This window comes from Perca flavescens, chromosome 18, assembly GCF_004354835.1.
Source record: "Perca flavescens isolate YP-PL-M2 chromosome 18, PFLA_1.0, whole genome shotgun sequence".
In the NCBI taxonomy this organism is placed as follows: Eukaryota; Metazoa; Chordata; class Actinopteri; order Perciformes; family Percidae; genus Perca; species Perca flavescens.
The window spans coordinates 19830436-19845611 of NC_041348.1; the positions used below are offsets into that span (position 1 = coordinate 19830436).

The 15176-nt window shown below is 41.4% G+C and overlaps 2 protein-coding genes across 3 annotated transcripts in view; both read right to left on the minus strand.

The window, feature by feature from the left end:
• Position 1: 1 nt before the first annotated feature.
• tmem181 (transmembrane protein 181) lies at positions 2-7060 on the minus strand. 2 transcript variants are annotated; one of them, XM_028605689.1, is made up of 17 exons: positions 6912-7060; positions 5531-5634; positions 5195-5262; positions 4107-4197; positions 3856-3974; positions 3475-3591; positions 3212-3292; positions 2938-3037; positions 2574-2704; positions 2387-2478; positions 2243-2300; positions 2012-2114; positions 1875-1926; positions 1652-1734; positions 1447-1536; positions 1292-1358; positions 2-1176 (listed from the first exon to the last, which is right to left on the minus strand). In XM_028605689.1, exons 1-17 carry the CDS (start codon positions 7043-7045, stop codon positions 1092-1094), a joined length of 1575 nt encoding a protein of 524 aa, XP_028461490.1. In that variant the 5' UTR covers positions 7046-7060; the 3' UTR covers positions 2-1091. The 2 variants fall into 2 exon arrangements, with proteins under 2 accessions (XP_028461490.1, XP_028461489.1); XM_028605688.1 differs by lacking the exon at positions 6912-7060 and adding an exon at positions 5925-6062.
• Positions 7061-7850: 790 nt separating this feature from the next.
• The window catches only part of tulp4a (TUB like protein 4a), a 40327-nt gene continuing 33001 nt past the window's right edge, over positions 7851-15176 (minus strand). Inside the window, exons 15-16 of the mRNA XM_028605015.1 lie at positions 12796-15176; positions 7851-10743 (exon numbers count right to left, since the gene is read on the minus strand). The exon at positions 12796-15176 is cut by the window's right edge and continues 164 nt beyond it. Coding sequence (XP_028460816.1) covers positions 10627-10743; positions 12796-15176 — 2498 coding nt within the window. The 3' untranslated portion in view covers positions 7851-10626. The remainder of the gene's footprint in view (positions 10744-12795) is intronic.

Here is a 15176-nt window from a genome sequence, read left to right on the forward strand (position 1 = left end):
CTACATGTACAGCTTTAATTGCATGAAGCGACAAAAATCAATCTCATTTAAACATCTTAAACCATTGTAAACTTCATTCACACTGAAATAATCAAAAATGTAAATTTATGTCAAAGCATTTATACATTTGAGACTGCAGCCCGTTAAGAAGAAATTTAAAGACAAGGCACCATCTTGATTAGAATACATGTTGAGATATTTGTAGAGAATGGAAACACATTAGTTTTTTCCGTTTTTGTCCATAACTCCCGTTTTATAAAATAATGGAATGGACAGCAAGTCACACATTGTAAGCAATATAGGAAAGTTACAGAAAAACAATTACTTAAAATAACATGTTCTACATAAGGCAAAATATATTTGGCCAATGGTATAACTACTGTATATGCAAAGATAAGAAATGTGTTACATGATAAATCAGTAGACTATTTACATAAAGTTGTGTAAAATCCACACAATTCATCAAAAGCCATTCATCCATGTAGTCAGATAATACAGTATCAAATGTGTTTTCAGCAAAATAAATTAAATTCTTAAACAAGAGCAATTACAAAGCTGCGTTTCAAGGAAAGAATTTGAAAGAGGAGTGGTAAGAAAGAAGTGGTACCTTCTCCAGCTAAGGCTCTCTGTATTTTCAGTGGTTCAACGCAAAGCATTAAAAATAAAAAACTGACTTCACACAACAAAAATCCCCAATTAATATTAGCACTTTTCCCGATCATTTCTAACTATCACGTTGTGAAGAAATACTGGTTGTGAGGAAAATAGTTTACTAACAGGTAAAAATTTTATTGTTTTACATCAGAGTTTTGTGTCTTTTGTTTTCAATGAGACTGAAAGCATAAAGAATGAAGAAAAAAGTTTGAGTGGCAACATCCCCCAACTTTCAGTAAAAGTACAGTACATTCAGTAGACATTGAACTTTTTTTTTTTAAAAATATAGTTATGTACACTTACAGTATATCATTTCCTACTGCCAATGCAGGTACTCCTTATTTAAACATACACATGATAGTTTGCTGTATTGTATTCTCATAGTTTTCAACCAGGACACAAAAAAAAGAGGACCAACAAGCCAGTCAGAGATCTCATCAGTCGCTGTCACTCTCATCCTGGTACTTCGTGGTTGCTTTGATAGCGCGTCCATTTTGTAAAGGCATGTCTTCATAATCACTCCTTTACAAAGACAAAGAAAACATAAGCTTGTTAGTTATACAAGTTCACACATAACACTACCTCCCAAACCAACGAGTAAGAATTCACAAAAGCAATTAAGTAAACAAACGCTTACCCGTATATTACTTCATCATCGGAGTCATTCAGCATGGAAAAAGCAGGATTATCCTTCAACTGGGAGTCTGAGAAATTTAAAAAAGCCAGTCAGGTTAATACCTTAATTCATCATTTTAATTATCTACTGAATTGAAACTGTAGTGTATCACCTACCATAAAGTGCATTTTTGGAGGGGGAATACACAAATGCCAATGTGTACAAGTAAAAGTTGAGTAGGCCATAGAAGGATAAAAATTCAGCTGGTATGTCTAGAGTTAAGGAATCATTTCTCACTATTTAAGACATACACATGGCATCTCACATGGTATATATTTAAGTGAAATCATTGTCAAAAAGAAATATTGTTTGAAAGGATATAGTTTTGGTAATGAGTAGACAGTTCAGCGACAAAATTGTCTTGGAGAGCCTTGGCACCAAACCTCAGGTAGAGAATGACCATGCTGGAGAAGAAAAGAGCAGCAAGAACGACATGATCAAATTAACCACAAAGGGCCTTATCAAACTCTTAACTAAATTAAATAAAGAATACACACAAACAAAGTTTCCCCTTTTAGGTTTTGGATTTTTGTTAAGAACACACCTTATAACAAGGACCACAAATGTCAACGCTGTCAAAAATCTGAGCCGGAGGTCTAGTGATTGAAAACACACAGCACATCAATATTAGTAAAAGCATTTGACATGAATCAAATGCAGAGGTGTGGTATGCTGCGATACCTGAGTAAGGCATGTTCTTGAGCTCAGAACAAGCTCTGACCACCAGAAAGATCAGGTAGAGGATGTAGAGGGCAACTACGATCAGGAAGAAGACCTTCATGCCCTGGAAAAATAACATGGGGCTTCATTAAACTGCTGTGCAAATGAAAACAAACACTGACACACTAAATATAACAATACCGTCCAACCACCTTTACCACACAACCTGTACCATAAAAATAACGGTCTCACCTGAAAGTTCACTATGTCGACTTTATACTGATATGTAGGGTCTTGGAGTTCATTAACCCTGTGAATTCAGAAACGGAGAGTAGATATTTTCAGTCCTGTTGTAATTCAAAATTTGAATCAGGCTGCTAGTGGGGTCAGACTTACGTTTGCCATATGCCCAGTGTAACTGCTGAAAGCCACAGAAGACCTACAATGATCAGCTTAGGCAGGTAGAACGTCAGACATTTCCTCTCACCCTATAGAAACAACATCAAAACACAACAAACAAGATTTGTAATACGCTACAAATTAAAGAAAGACCATTAAAGTGTAGGTGTAGTAAAGAACCCACCTGAACCCTGATGCCATGATAAACACAGAGCCAGAAGAGCAGCAGGGCGCACAGGAACAGAGCCTGGAAGAAAGTGTCCAAGGTGCCTGGAAACCAGCTGTTCACCAGGAATGACAGTGGGAAAAATGGATCTGAACAGCAAAAGCAACAAAACACAATAAGCAACACACCTGACCTTCAAGTTGAACTTCTTTTACGATGGACAGGAAACATGCAACAGTTGCAGTTGACACGTAAAACCACAATTTTTTGGCTATGAACATAAAAATGTGCAGCTGTTATAGTTAAAAAAAAGGTGCTATAATGGGGATGCCAGATTGTACAGGTTGTGTTTTAGGGGTAAAATAGGACTGCTGAAGCTCACCATTGTAGAGTAGCAACAAAGGGAGCAGGATAGACATCCACTTCTGTTCGATGCCCCAATCCCTCATAGAAAACTTTCTCAGTGAGTGTGCAAACATACACTTGGACATGCAGAGAAAAACAAACGTTAATACTGCATTTGATAAACATTGATTTTAAGTCAGTGATTTACACTAGTCATCTTTTGTTCACAGTCAGGTTTTGGTCAGATTGGAATACTGGTTATGTGATATTAATGAAGATAAAGGACCGTAAAAGGTTATCCGTGCTCTTACCGTCACCATAAAGGTCAACACCACAAAGACAAAACGAAACCAGATCTCCACTTGCGAGAAGGTGGGGTTGTAGGTTTTCCACTAAAAACAAGAACAAAATGGAAAGAAACAAAAAGAGTAAAAAGGCTGTGCTCACCTGCGAGCTCAAGCTTTTTTGAAAAAAATAATAATAATGCATCCAATGCAGCAATGAAAAGACCAAATGACCAAATGAGTTGGTTTTATGAGCTGGGAGAAAAATCCTGCCAGTGTTTGTCACTTACCACAAACTTGATCTTGATTTCATATGTGATATTTTCAAGGCCTTTGAAGCTGACCATGACCTGGTACTGGGTGTAGTTTAGATAGCCAAGGTGGAGCACAATGATCTCATCACATTTCTGCAAGTAGAAACATTGCATCACTGTCGGTTCATTAAACAATCCAACTGCACTGTGCATAAATAAACTGCTCTGAGGATGTTACTATAGATAATGATCAAATTCAATTCTGCACTCGCTATACTGCAACCTCATTTCATATCTTAAATGACATTTCATAAACTCACACCGCTGTGCTGGTTGATGCTGCCTGACTAAATGATTAATGACAATCCAGCATACGATGAGCGAGGAAGGTGGCTGGGTTTGCTGATTCACACTTACAGCCCCGCAGTGTAGTGTTCGTGATTTCTGGTGTATGTTGTTGATGTGCATCACGCTGGCGTCCTGAATCACTCCCTTTAGTTCAACATTGATTTCGAAAGGCTGCTGGAAGTCTCCCACTGACACAAAAAGCAGTAAAAACATATTATTAAAAAGCATGTTTGCAAAATTGTCAGGTTAGTGTCATACACCCTCAACATTCAACGGGCATAGTTAACAGTTGTTATCTGTAGCTCATTCTGTGCTCTTACTATTGCTATGTTCAGCCTGCATCACACAGGTGAGCCATAGCTGCTGGTTGTAGGTGGTGAGAGGAGGAGAATGTAGATTGAAGGGCCCAGTCTGAAAAACATACAATGAATGACACAATTAATTTACTCATCATCATCAATCATCATCATTATAAGAGAAACTTATTAATGGAAGCACATAAAACATACAAGATGATTTTCCAGTAAGAAGGCATCTCTAATAGATCATAACACAAAACCCAACGATATTCTCCTGACACAAGACGGTGCATTAAATTAAGAGTGGAAGGGTTGGAATCACAGGGTAAAGAACAATGTGATACTAACAAAATATTAACACTACAACTATATTACATTTTAGCAAATATAATAAATAAAATAGTAAAACACACACAATTCTAAATTATCAGAAAGCAGAACTCTCCAGTTAAAATGTCTGTGTACAGAAAGGACACAGCTGTCCCTAACAGTAACTCAAGTAACAGTCAACAATCTGTTCAAAGCAAGTTCAACAAAAACGTACTTAAGCATTACAGACAGTGGAAAATATGCAAATATCACACCAAATATTATCATGAATGTGCTTGCATTTTTGCAAGGGCTGGGTAACGAACTTTGATACTTGTAGGCACCGACCGAATTGCCTCTAGGAGTATCGAAAAGTGCCTTGTCATTCAATACCAAATTCCGATACCTAAGGAGTAAATCTCATCAGCGTCAGTGAGTCAATAAGCGTGTCTAACAACACACATCGTAGAGGCATGCAAGAAAAACACAATGTTACGCACAAAAACGGGGTTCACGTGTGTGTGTGTGTGTGTGTGTATTTTGAGAGGCTTGACTACAGTGTATAGGTGTAGGGAGATGGGGGGGGGGAAAGGACAGTAATGTGTAAAGTTGTAATTTATTTTTGTTAAAATGGATTTTTATAAAATTTATATTGAAAAAGTATAGTTCAGGAACCAGTATTGACTTTACGGTATCACAACAATTTTAACAATACCCACACATCATATTTTCAAATGTTTAGGGTTTGCATTCATTACATATATCCCTGACATTAAATATCACTGACATTCGCTGCTTACCTTAACTGAGAGGTTTTTGAGAAGTAACGGATCAACATTGTGCTCCTGTTCAGCAATAATCTTAGGACCTACAGAAATAAAAAAATAAAAAACACAATGAATAAATTGTTCACAAACTGAACCACTCCTATCCAGAAAGGAGCAGCAAGTGGCAAAAAAAAACCCAGCTAACATTCTTTAAGTATTCTTTTATCAGTGCTTAATAACAGTAAGTGATGGAGTCAGCAGAATGACTTACTCCCTTTCTCTGTATCTTAAAACCTAAAGTCTGTGTTAAAATGACTTGTGACCAACACCCAGCTTGGCCGGTGTCGCAGAAATGTTTATCAGCCATACCTGCAATCCCAATGAAGACTGTGAGGCCAAAACAGATCAGGAAAAACACGAAGACCAAGACAAAATGTCTTTTGGACAGGGTGTAGAGCCGCATAGGGGCCAATCTGTCACATGGAGACATTCGTTAGAGTTAACAAACACGCATACACACACAGGATAATCACCAGAGCCACAAGCAAGTGTGCGAAGTGAGCGAAACAAACGAATGTGAGTAAAGTTTTTGTGGTTAATGTTGTTAGCCTACTAATGTCAACACTGCTAGCTTTATGCTAGTTTATGCTAGCAGTAACAGATGGCAGAAAAGAGCTAAACAGTGGTTCTAACACTGTCCCTCGCACATTTAAACATCGGTGATGTATCTCGGGCGTATCCGCTGACCAAACCTTACACTTACAGCTCCATTTCTTTCGGTTCGTTCGTTTGGGTGCCGAGAAAACACGTTAAAATGTTGCAGTGAATCCACATCCGTATATCAACATCAGTCTGCGGCAACTGGGGTGCAACGTCATCGAATGGGAGGGACTTTGGTTACGTGACGCCAACGGGGCTTCCCTCCTAAATAAGTCCCCCTTTTTATATAACGAAGTTACGTGTTTGTTAAGTCTATGCAGCTGTTGTGTTTCAAATGTAATTTGTGGCTGAGACTTATTTTATTTTGCAAAAAGGCGTACGGTTTAAAATCTTCGATGGTAACCGCTATCTGAACCATAGATCTGAACGTCCTCTACAAGAAGGTTCACATGCGTAACACTACTACGTCATACGTCAACTTTTAATTTGTAATGAGATAAAAAAAATAGTCGAATGAGCTATAAAAACGATTTTAGTTAATTTCATTAAATTTGAACGAGAACATTGACATTTTAAAGTAGGCATATGGTGATTCACCACCATTTAATGCAGATGTAGTTAGCCAATGGTTCAATTCCCTTTCACAAGACAGCACTTGTTGCCTTTCATAGGAATCAAGAGGCCCCTACCTCGTTTATTTAAATTGTGAGATTACTAAAATTGTGTATATAAATGCATTTACTGATAATATTTTAAATGCAAAATACTAACCATTTTTTTCCCATTTCAACTGATATTTCTTAAATTATCTATTTTAGGACTGCTCTACCCCTTTTAGTCTGGCATAATCTAAAATATAAAGCAACATATAAACGAGTATAATTCCACATAAGTTATAATACCTTTCGTTTGCATCTACCATCATAACACAACAGGCTCATAATATATAACAACTGTTCTGCCTCAAGGTGCAGATTGCTAAATTATAATTCACAGCATAGGCTACAACGGCAAAATAGCCATGATATTGTAACGCATCGGCAAATTGAATCTGCCATTGTGTTAGAAGATAAACAGGGAGGAGACCCACCTGTAAAAGCGATCATCCCGGTAAGGTGTCAGGTCCTCCTTTAGCTCGTTGTAGGCCTCCTTTATCTTCCTACAGAAGTATTTCAGCTCGCTGTACAGAGGGTTTTCCAAGCCGGACGAGTAGTCGGTGTCCATTATTACACCGGGCCGTCTGGCGGCTGAAAATGGCGATGGGGAAACAGTCCGTGGCCTATAGAATACAGCACAATGATCTATCTGTATTGTTACGTCGTTTAATTGAAAATGCAGCCGAAGCTGTTTTGTTTGTGTAGGTTCAAAGAAAGAAACAAAAAAAACGAAGAGGGGGCGGAAGCACATAGGCAACACATGGGAGGAGGGGCACGTAATCAGAGTTCAGCACCACGGACAGAGACAGCAGGGATACCACAGACATCACCGTGGATGTGCGGCTATATATTACATTAGTCTTCCACTCACAAACTGTATTTTGCTTATAACAACCCATCATTGACTACCTTTACATTAAAATGTAAGCACATATAAAGCTTTTTCTAAATACCTTAACCCGAATACAAGTTTAGTGGTGTGGAGAATATCTAATAATTATGGTATTTCTTCTTATAAATGAGTGTAAATGTGACTAAATTAAGTCAATATTGTGATAGGCCTACTCCAAGAAACCTTCTCACAAGTAAAATCATGAGAAAGAATCTCATAATTGAGATAATAGGCCTAAGTCATTTCAGAGTTTCAGGGTCCTGGTATTGTGCATGTTCATTCACATGCCTGCCTTACTGGGACAATTGAATTAGGCCATTGTTTGAAGTATTAGTTCTACCCATGTGCGTTTCCTGCTATGACAAGTTATGTTTGCGGTTATGTTTGTGTAAACTCTAGTCCAGTAGCTGGCTAGGTTTGATGCCGTCTCTGAATTGAATACTGGATATATTTAGGAGACAAAACAACATTTTTCGGAAACAATGACGTTTTATTCAAAAGATGCGTGACATATACAATTATAAAATAATTTACATGGCATGCCTTACTATCCATTCACTATAAACATTCAGTCACCAAATCAGACTCTAATTCTTTTCAAGTGTTTTTGTCATTTAAGTCTACATCTACAAATACAAAGCACATACCTTTTCTAAAGAAAAGCCAAATCCTACAATATCTACAACAGGTCATCCCATGAAATCAGTTTAAAGTGAATCCTTAACTAAAGTCCATAGGCAATTTTGATCATGAACTCAGTGGCTTACACTTGTGAACTTATGTGGATGATGTGTGTGTGTGCGTGTGTGTGTGTATGTATGTGTAAGAAGCCATGACCACACGTTTAAAAGATACTAGATTTAACACTGATGGGATTGGTAGACTGCACAGTTGAATACAGACACACCTTGATTTGACAGTTACACTCTACATAACTAGTCTACCAACTACACTAAACTGGGCACTTACTCATTCACATCTTTTCCATCCAATGACAACTTCACAAAACACAGAAAATCTGCATGTTCCCAACCCCCTCCCCCCTAACCCCATCTCACAATTTGGGCTACACTTGTAACACATTTTAATCAACACAAAGAAATGTTCAGAAAACTCCACAATATACATAATGTATAGATACTATATCTCCTTCAGGAAATAATTTCATAAATAAAATGTACAGACCAGCAAACTGAGATGCTGAACTAAAATAAATGGTACCAAACTGTGGTCAAAAGTGATGACAAAGGATTTTTTTATCACCTAAGAAAATATTGCACAACTAAAACAAAAAGATGGATATTTTCTTTATGACATGCTCATGTTCAGTTCATTCTTTAGGATCAAAAGAGACTTTTCTTTTACATTCTTTTTCAATCCCCATCCCAACAACCCCCATCTGACAGACATGCATCTTGTTGTAATATGGAAAGATCACACTAAATAATTTAATAATCTCATCAATTCAGAGAAAGAAAGTGGACCACTAGAGAAGGTCCAAAGTGAAAGCTTTGTTTTGTTTTTTAACATCAAGAATTAAGTTACACTTCTCTCTAGGCCCATTTTTTTTCAACTACAAATTTTAGCAAATGCATATTTTGGCACAAAGGTTAGACGTGACCCTAATCACACTTACCGAATATTACTGCCCTTTGTATTGATTTTTGGCTACGGTCTTAAACAGATAAAACCTTAATTATTAATTTACTCCTGCCCACACAAGGTTTACTGCCTGAAAAAAAAACAACAGCTTTTCAGATTTCAGTGTCAGCTTGCTAAATAAACAGATTTCAATAGCTTCATTATTCATTGGAGTTCTGACTTCAAAGTTTCAGTGACAATGATTTCAGCTTAATGGTTAACTTTTGTTGTTGTTTAAAACAGTACAGTCGCTCCACACCTGAAATTACATTTAAAAACACAGTGGAGACAGGTGTAAACATACGTACATCTGTCAAAATCACCCAAGTTTCTTAACATTTACATATGACTGATATGTATTTACATGACTTCTGAAAAGAGCATGAAATGGCATAGGTGAAATATACAAAAATATTTCCTGTACCTTGCTTACATGTTTAGTGTGGTCTTAAAGAGCAGGGACAGCCCCATCCAACTACACTCACTTCACAGAAGTGACAGCAGGTGACAAATCACTTCATGCCAGAGGTTAAATTGTTCAATCCAGGCCTTGGCGACTTCTTTTGTGCCCATGTCACCAAAGATATTTCACTAAGTACAGGATATATCAGTCAAAGCTATTCAGTTTAAACCTCCCAACTGAATTACTCCAGAATACACAGCAATATTCAAATTCAGCCACCACTTCTCCCAATTAAAGCAGGAAAGTTGAAACCATGTTGACAGGGTATGAAGATTGTATATCACAAACAATGACATTAATGTTAAAATTCAAATCTGAATAGATAAAGAACAAAATGTACATATAAATTAATCCATGTAGCAGAGTAACATTTCTTCTTCCTTCAAAGTCCCAGGAAACTATGTGGAAAAGACTGCAGTTCACCTCATCTAGATTTACTCCTTGACCTTCCTTTTACTACAGGGACAAGTGTGACCTTTTAGTTGTTCACCTAAATGATGCATATATCTAAGCCTCAATTCCAGCCATGATAGGTTGAGAAAGTAACAAAAGGAATGGCAGAGAGCAAAAACAAAAGACCCTCCTACCCTCCACCATGTTTAGTCATTTAATAAAATCCTAAAAGCAAAAGCAGTATAATAAAGTGGTAACTGTTTCACTGAAGTTTGTACAGCAATGGATTTCAGTGCCCAGTAGTACCTGTGTGCTCTGGGAAAAAACAAATGTGATCTCCAGAGTGTGGTTTTCAAGTATTACTGCTGCTTCTTTTGAAAACTGCACCGTGACAGTTCCTTTCTCAGTTTAACGATTGGTTATCAGGTCTATAAGCTTCTTCTAGCTAAAGCAGCATTTATTTGCATGATGATTACCAAAGCTCAGCTCTTTGGCCCTACATGCATTACAAGGTGCCACTGACTGCCAAACGGAGCAAATCTGAGGGCATCCTTGGCAAATGCAGCTAATGCTTATTGCACCAACTCTAGTGGCAGCATTGTGTAGTGCAGCATGATTGTATCTCTCTCTATGACCAGGGCTAATTTAAGTCTTCTCTCTAAAATCAAAGTTTATTAATCTCAAATGAAACAACTGTGCCCCTTCAACAGATTGCATTTTAATCCCAGATGTAACTCAGGGTAAGAAAGGAGGGGACATCTCATTTGAGGCGCTGAGTAACATTGGCTAAAGCCACTGCAAAGGCCTGCACAGCAGAGAAGGGATACTGGAAGTCCAGGATGTAGGCATTGCCATCAATCCTGCCAAACTGCATCACCTGTGTAGAAAAACAAACAAAAAGTTAATACAGATTGTAGAAGCTCAGTGTTTGACATCAAGCATAGCCCTTTGGCCTGTGGTCCTTGTGGCCACCAAGAATGACACTGGAGGACATAGCGTCCCTTTAATCTTAATTGGGAACGCCGCTGTTGTAGCCATGTTTTTTTGGGAAAAATCACGATGTTGTTTGGTTCACCAGAGACATTCCCGAGGAAAATGCTGCGTAGTGATGGCCCGTAAAGAGTTAGCTTTAGCCTAATGTTAGCCCTCCCTCTCTTACCCAGTCTTTGTTTACCGTCTTAACCCCGCCTGTCAGTACTTCCGGTATGCGGAGCCATGCTGGTAGACCCCATCAGTGTTGTATTATTCAGTCTTGTTACAAAATCGACCGCATTTTGGGGGGCTTTTATGGCCTTTATTGACAGAACAGCTTGAAAACAGGAAAGGGGACAGAGGGGGGAGGACACGCAGGAAAGGACTGGGGGTCGGACCCGAACTTGCGGCTGCCGCCAAGGACCCAGCCAACATGAGGCGCACACTCTACTGGGTGAGCTACAGGTCGGCTCAATCGACTGCATTTGTACTCTGTCTTTCCTCGGTCTCAGACAAGGAGAACTTCTGGTTTTATTTTAAGACCACAACTGCTGGGGTATCACTTAATTGCCTGTGCATTCACGGATACATTTTTACATCAATGCTAATGTCAGCTTGCCACACCCATCAGTACCGCTCCCTCACTTTGGTGAGAGAGGTAGTAATGGCGTTTTTCCATTACATGGTACCTGCTCGACTCGCCTCGACTCGCTGTGCGTCCGTTTTCCATTGCAGATTTTAGTATCGCCTCAGCGTGGCTGGTCGTCATAGCGACTGCCGTGGGCATGGCTTAGTAGCTTGCTTTCCCATTGACATATCCCCGACGCATTTCCTGGTTCTCCGTCTCCGTAAACAACATGATATCAAAGAGATAGTTAACGTTTACTGCTCCAGATTTCCCACCGTGGTCACATTTATATGACTCTAGAGTCGCTACTCGCTGCGGAGATAATCGCCGTCACTCTCTCACTTCTCCCTCGCTCACTAGCTCCCCACACACACACATACGGCGACTCCACACACACACATCACACATGCACACACCAGCGCACCAGTATAACCATCAGGCCACTTGTATGCTACGGAGAAAGCTCTGCGTGGAGCCTCCGGCAGCAAAAAAACACTGCTGGCTAAACTATTTAAAAATGCCGTCTCTCGGTAGCAATGCCGTGATCAGTGACGCTTCTTTCCGACCAATCAGCAGCCTGCAGGGTTTCACGTCACCTTCTCGGCTCGCCTCAGTTTGCTTGGAACCTCGACTGAGCAGGTACTAAAAAAAGTACCTGCTAGCAGGTACCAGGTACTTTTTTTCGTAAAGGAAAACCAAAAAAGGCGAGTAGAGTCGAGGCGAGGAGAGTAGGTACCATGTAATGGAAAAGCGCCATTATGCGACCGCAGAGAGTGGACCGCTTATGAAAAAAAATACATTTAGGCTGCTTTGCCTGGCCAAAACCAAACGGCACGTTACTTTAATTTTGAGTTTGAATACACAGTTGCAGATTAAATATATAACCTTTTACCATGTCAAAACAAAATAGTGCTTGTGTGTTTTGAGTGTCAAGACTCCTCTCTCTAATCACTCAATCTTTCCCACACTGGGTGTGAGATACTTAAAAGAAAAATCTACCCCCTTTCCATCGAAGTTTAATAACCTTAAAGATGATTGTTATTTCAGTGTTAACAAAAAAAATACAGAAAAGTGAAGAAAGGAAGGAACAGCTTGTATGATGCAGAGGCCTGAAGGGGAAGGGGGGTGAAAAAGATAGACTGAACTAGATAGGTTTACATTTGGGCCACCAAAAATGTACTTTGGCCTCCAAATTTAGGGGCTTGGTGACCCGTGCTAAAAATTATTAGCATCTATCCCTGAAGGTAAAAACTCTTATACTTGTAATGATCTTTTCAGTGTACAGATAACATGCAGTGAGTAATATTTCTTGAACAAGAGCTCTCTTACCTGTCTGCCCTCCAATTCAATTTGAAAGTTCTTGGCAGACTCCTGTGTGACACGCCCACCAAAGTCCAGCTGGTAGACCTGTGTAGCTTCATTCCACAGTGGTTGCTTGTTGGCCATGACATACACAAACCCCTGGCTGCCCAGCCCTCGGTCCTCCTTCTCATTGGCTTTTCGACACTTGATCTCATCCAGTTCACTGGCAGCTCTTAAGTTCCTCTTACTCTTCCAGCCCTTCTTACCACTCTGGCACTGATTGAGAAGCTCATCCCCACTGATGAACAACTCTGGCTCACTTTCTGAACTATCTTGGAACTCACTATTGGCAGTGGCCTTACTCAGCTTCTTGGCCTTCAACTGCTGCTCTTTCTGTCCCTTCAGCTTCTTCTTATCCCTTCCTCCCAGCCGCGGACTGGAGATGAGTGAGTTAAAGTCACCCAAAGCCCTGCCCTCCTTTTTCGACTTGCTCCCTTCAGCCAACGGTGGCACGTTAGCCTCCTCGGCGCGCCCATCCACCCGCTTGCGGTTCTTCTTGCTGAACTTCTCAGACCGCTGTGGGACAGGGCTCTCAGTCAAAGAGAGAACCTCCTGAAAACTTTCCCCAGACTCTGCCATGGTCTCTTGTAATCCTCCATGGCTCTGCATCTCTGCTGGTGGTGGTGGAGGGGGTGGTGGAGGAGGAGGAGGAGGCGAGAGAACATTTTTGTCTACTGCCATGTGGGAGGCTTTGGGTGGTAGTGGCACTGCAGGACTAGGCATAGGCGGGCAAGAATTATAGGTACCCCAAGGAGTGTGAAGGGCAATGGGGGGAATGGGGAGCCCGGCACAAGCACTTCCTCCTGGATACATGGGTGGGAGAGGGCAGCAGGCTAGGTTTGCCAGGTTTGCAGGGTAACCAGGCGGTAAGACAAGGGTTGCATCCTGCTGTGAGAAGGGTACTGGTGCCACCATCTCCTTTGGAGAGGAGCAGGGGCGTGGTGACCCTGGGATGGGCTGAAGCTGGGCTCCAGAATAGGCAGTTGTTGGAGGGTACTGGAGAGAGATTTGGTAGCCTGCAGCTGCTGCAGCAGCTTGAAATGATGCAGCACTTGGGCTGGTGGGGGACTTTGGAGAAAGGACAAAAGGGAGCCTGGACACATCCAAGTGCTGAGCTGGGCTAAGAATAAGTGGGGGTGGTTTATGGGGTCCAGGGGGACCAGTGGGATTAAGCGTTGCTGTCTGTTCCTGAGGTACCCACACCTCCTCTGTGGCAGCTGGGTCCCACTGATAGGGAGGTGGACGTTTGACAACCAGCCCTGATGCATCATTTCCTCCTAGCGCCAGATGCCTCAGTGACTGGTTCAGTGTTTCATCCTCAGTAAATGCTGAATTAACATAATCAGTCCTGTCTCTGTTACTTCCTCCTCCTGCTGATGCAGTCCCAGATCCTTCAAGAGAGCTCAGCAGGCTGTAAGAGGACTGGGAGGCCAGAGGAGTAGTGCTGTTGGAGTGAACGATAACTGTGCTGTGTGGTGCCCCATTCCCTGCAGGGAAATCCTGTCTGATAATAGTTCCTCCTGCTATTCCATTAGTGCTCCCAGGAGCAGTGCTTCCAACACTGGATCCACTGCTACACTGACTGCAGGTATATAAGGCTGTTGGCACCCTTTGCTGGAACGAGGCTGCTAGTGCACCGCTATTTTTAGCCTTAGGAGGCAGTGGTCTGGGAGGCTCTAGCATCTGGGAAACTTTGAGAGCGGCCTCTCGGCTGTTCCTCCTGAGAGTGGCATGGATCAGACTGCTGTCAAGCCTCTGTCCAGGGTTCCTGCCAACAGCACTGTTCTGATTGGCTGGGTCAGGGTATGGGGGCGGGTCTCCGCTGGGTATTGAATAGCGAGGTGCAGTGAGTCTGTTGAGTGTGGCAGAGGTGTAGGGCAACTGGATCTTCTTGTCAGCTGAGGAGGAGGATGATGATGTGGAGGTGACCCTGAGAGTGGCAGAGCTGCCAGGTCCCTGGAGTGTGTGGACATTCTGGTTGCAGACAAGGCGCGTTCGAGGACGACATACTTCCTCCACATTCCCACTGCTGTCAAATGTGGTTATCCTCTCATATCCCAGTGGTGTGGGGTACTGCACTTGTTGCTGACCTGAAGGATAAAGTGAGAACTCTCCCTTCTTCAGACAAAGGTCACTAGGGGGAGGAGTCCCACTGATGCCCCCTCCTGTTCCAGATGCCGCATTGGAGGCTTGTGCGGATGCAGCAGCAGCAGCAGCAGCTGCAGCAGCCACAGCGGCAGCCACTGTGCCAGGGTAGGGGGGCGGGGGGTTCATCTTGCTGAGCTCTAGAGGGGCACTAAACACCACTGTATCACCCTCAGCCAGCTGTGGAGTTGACCGAGTGGTTT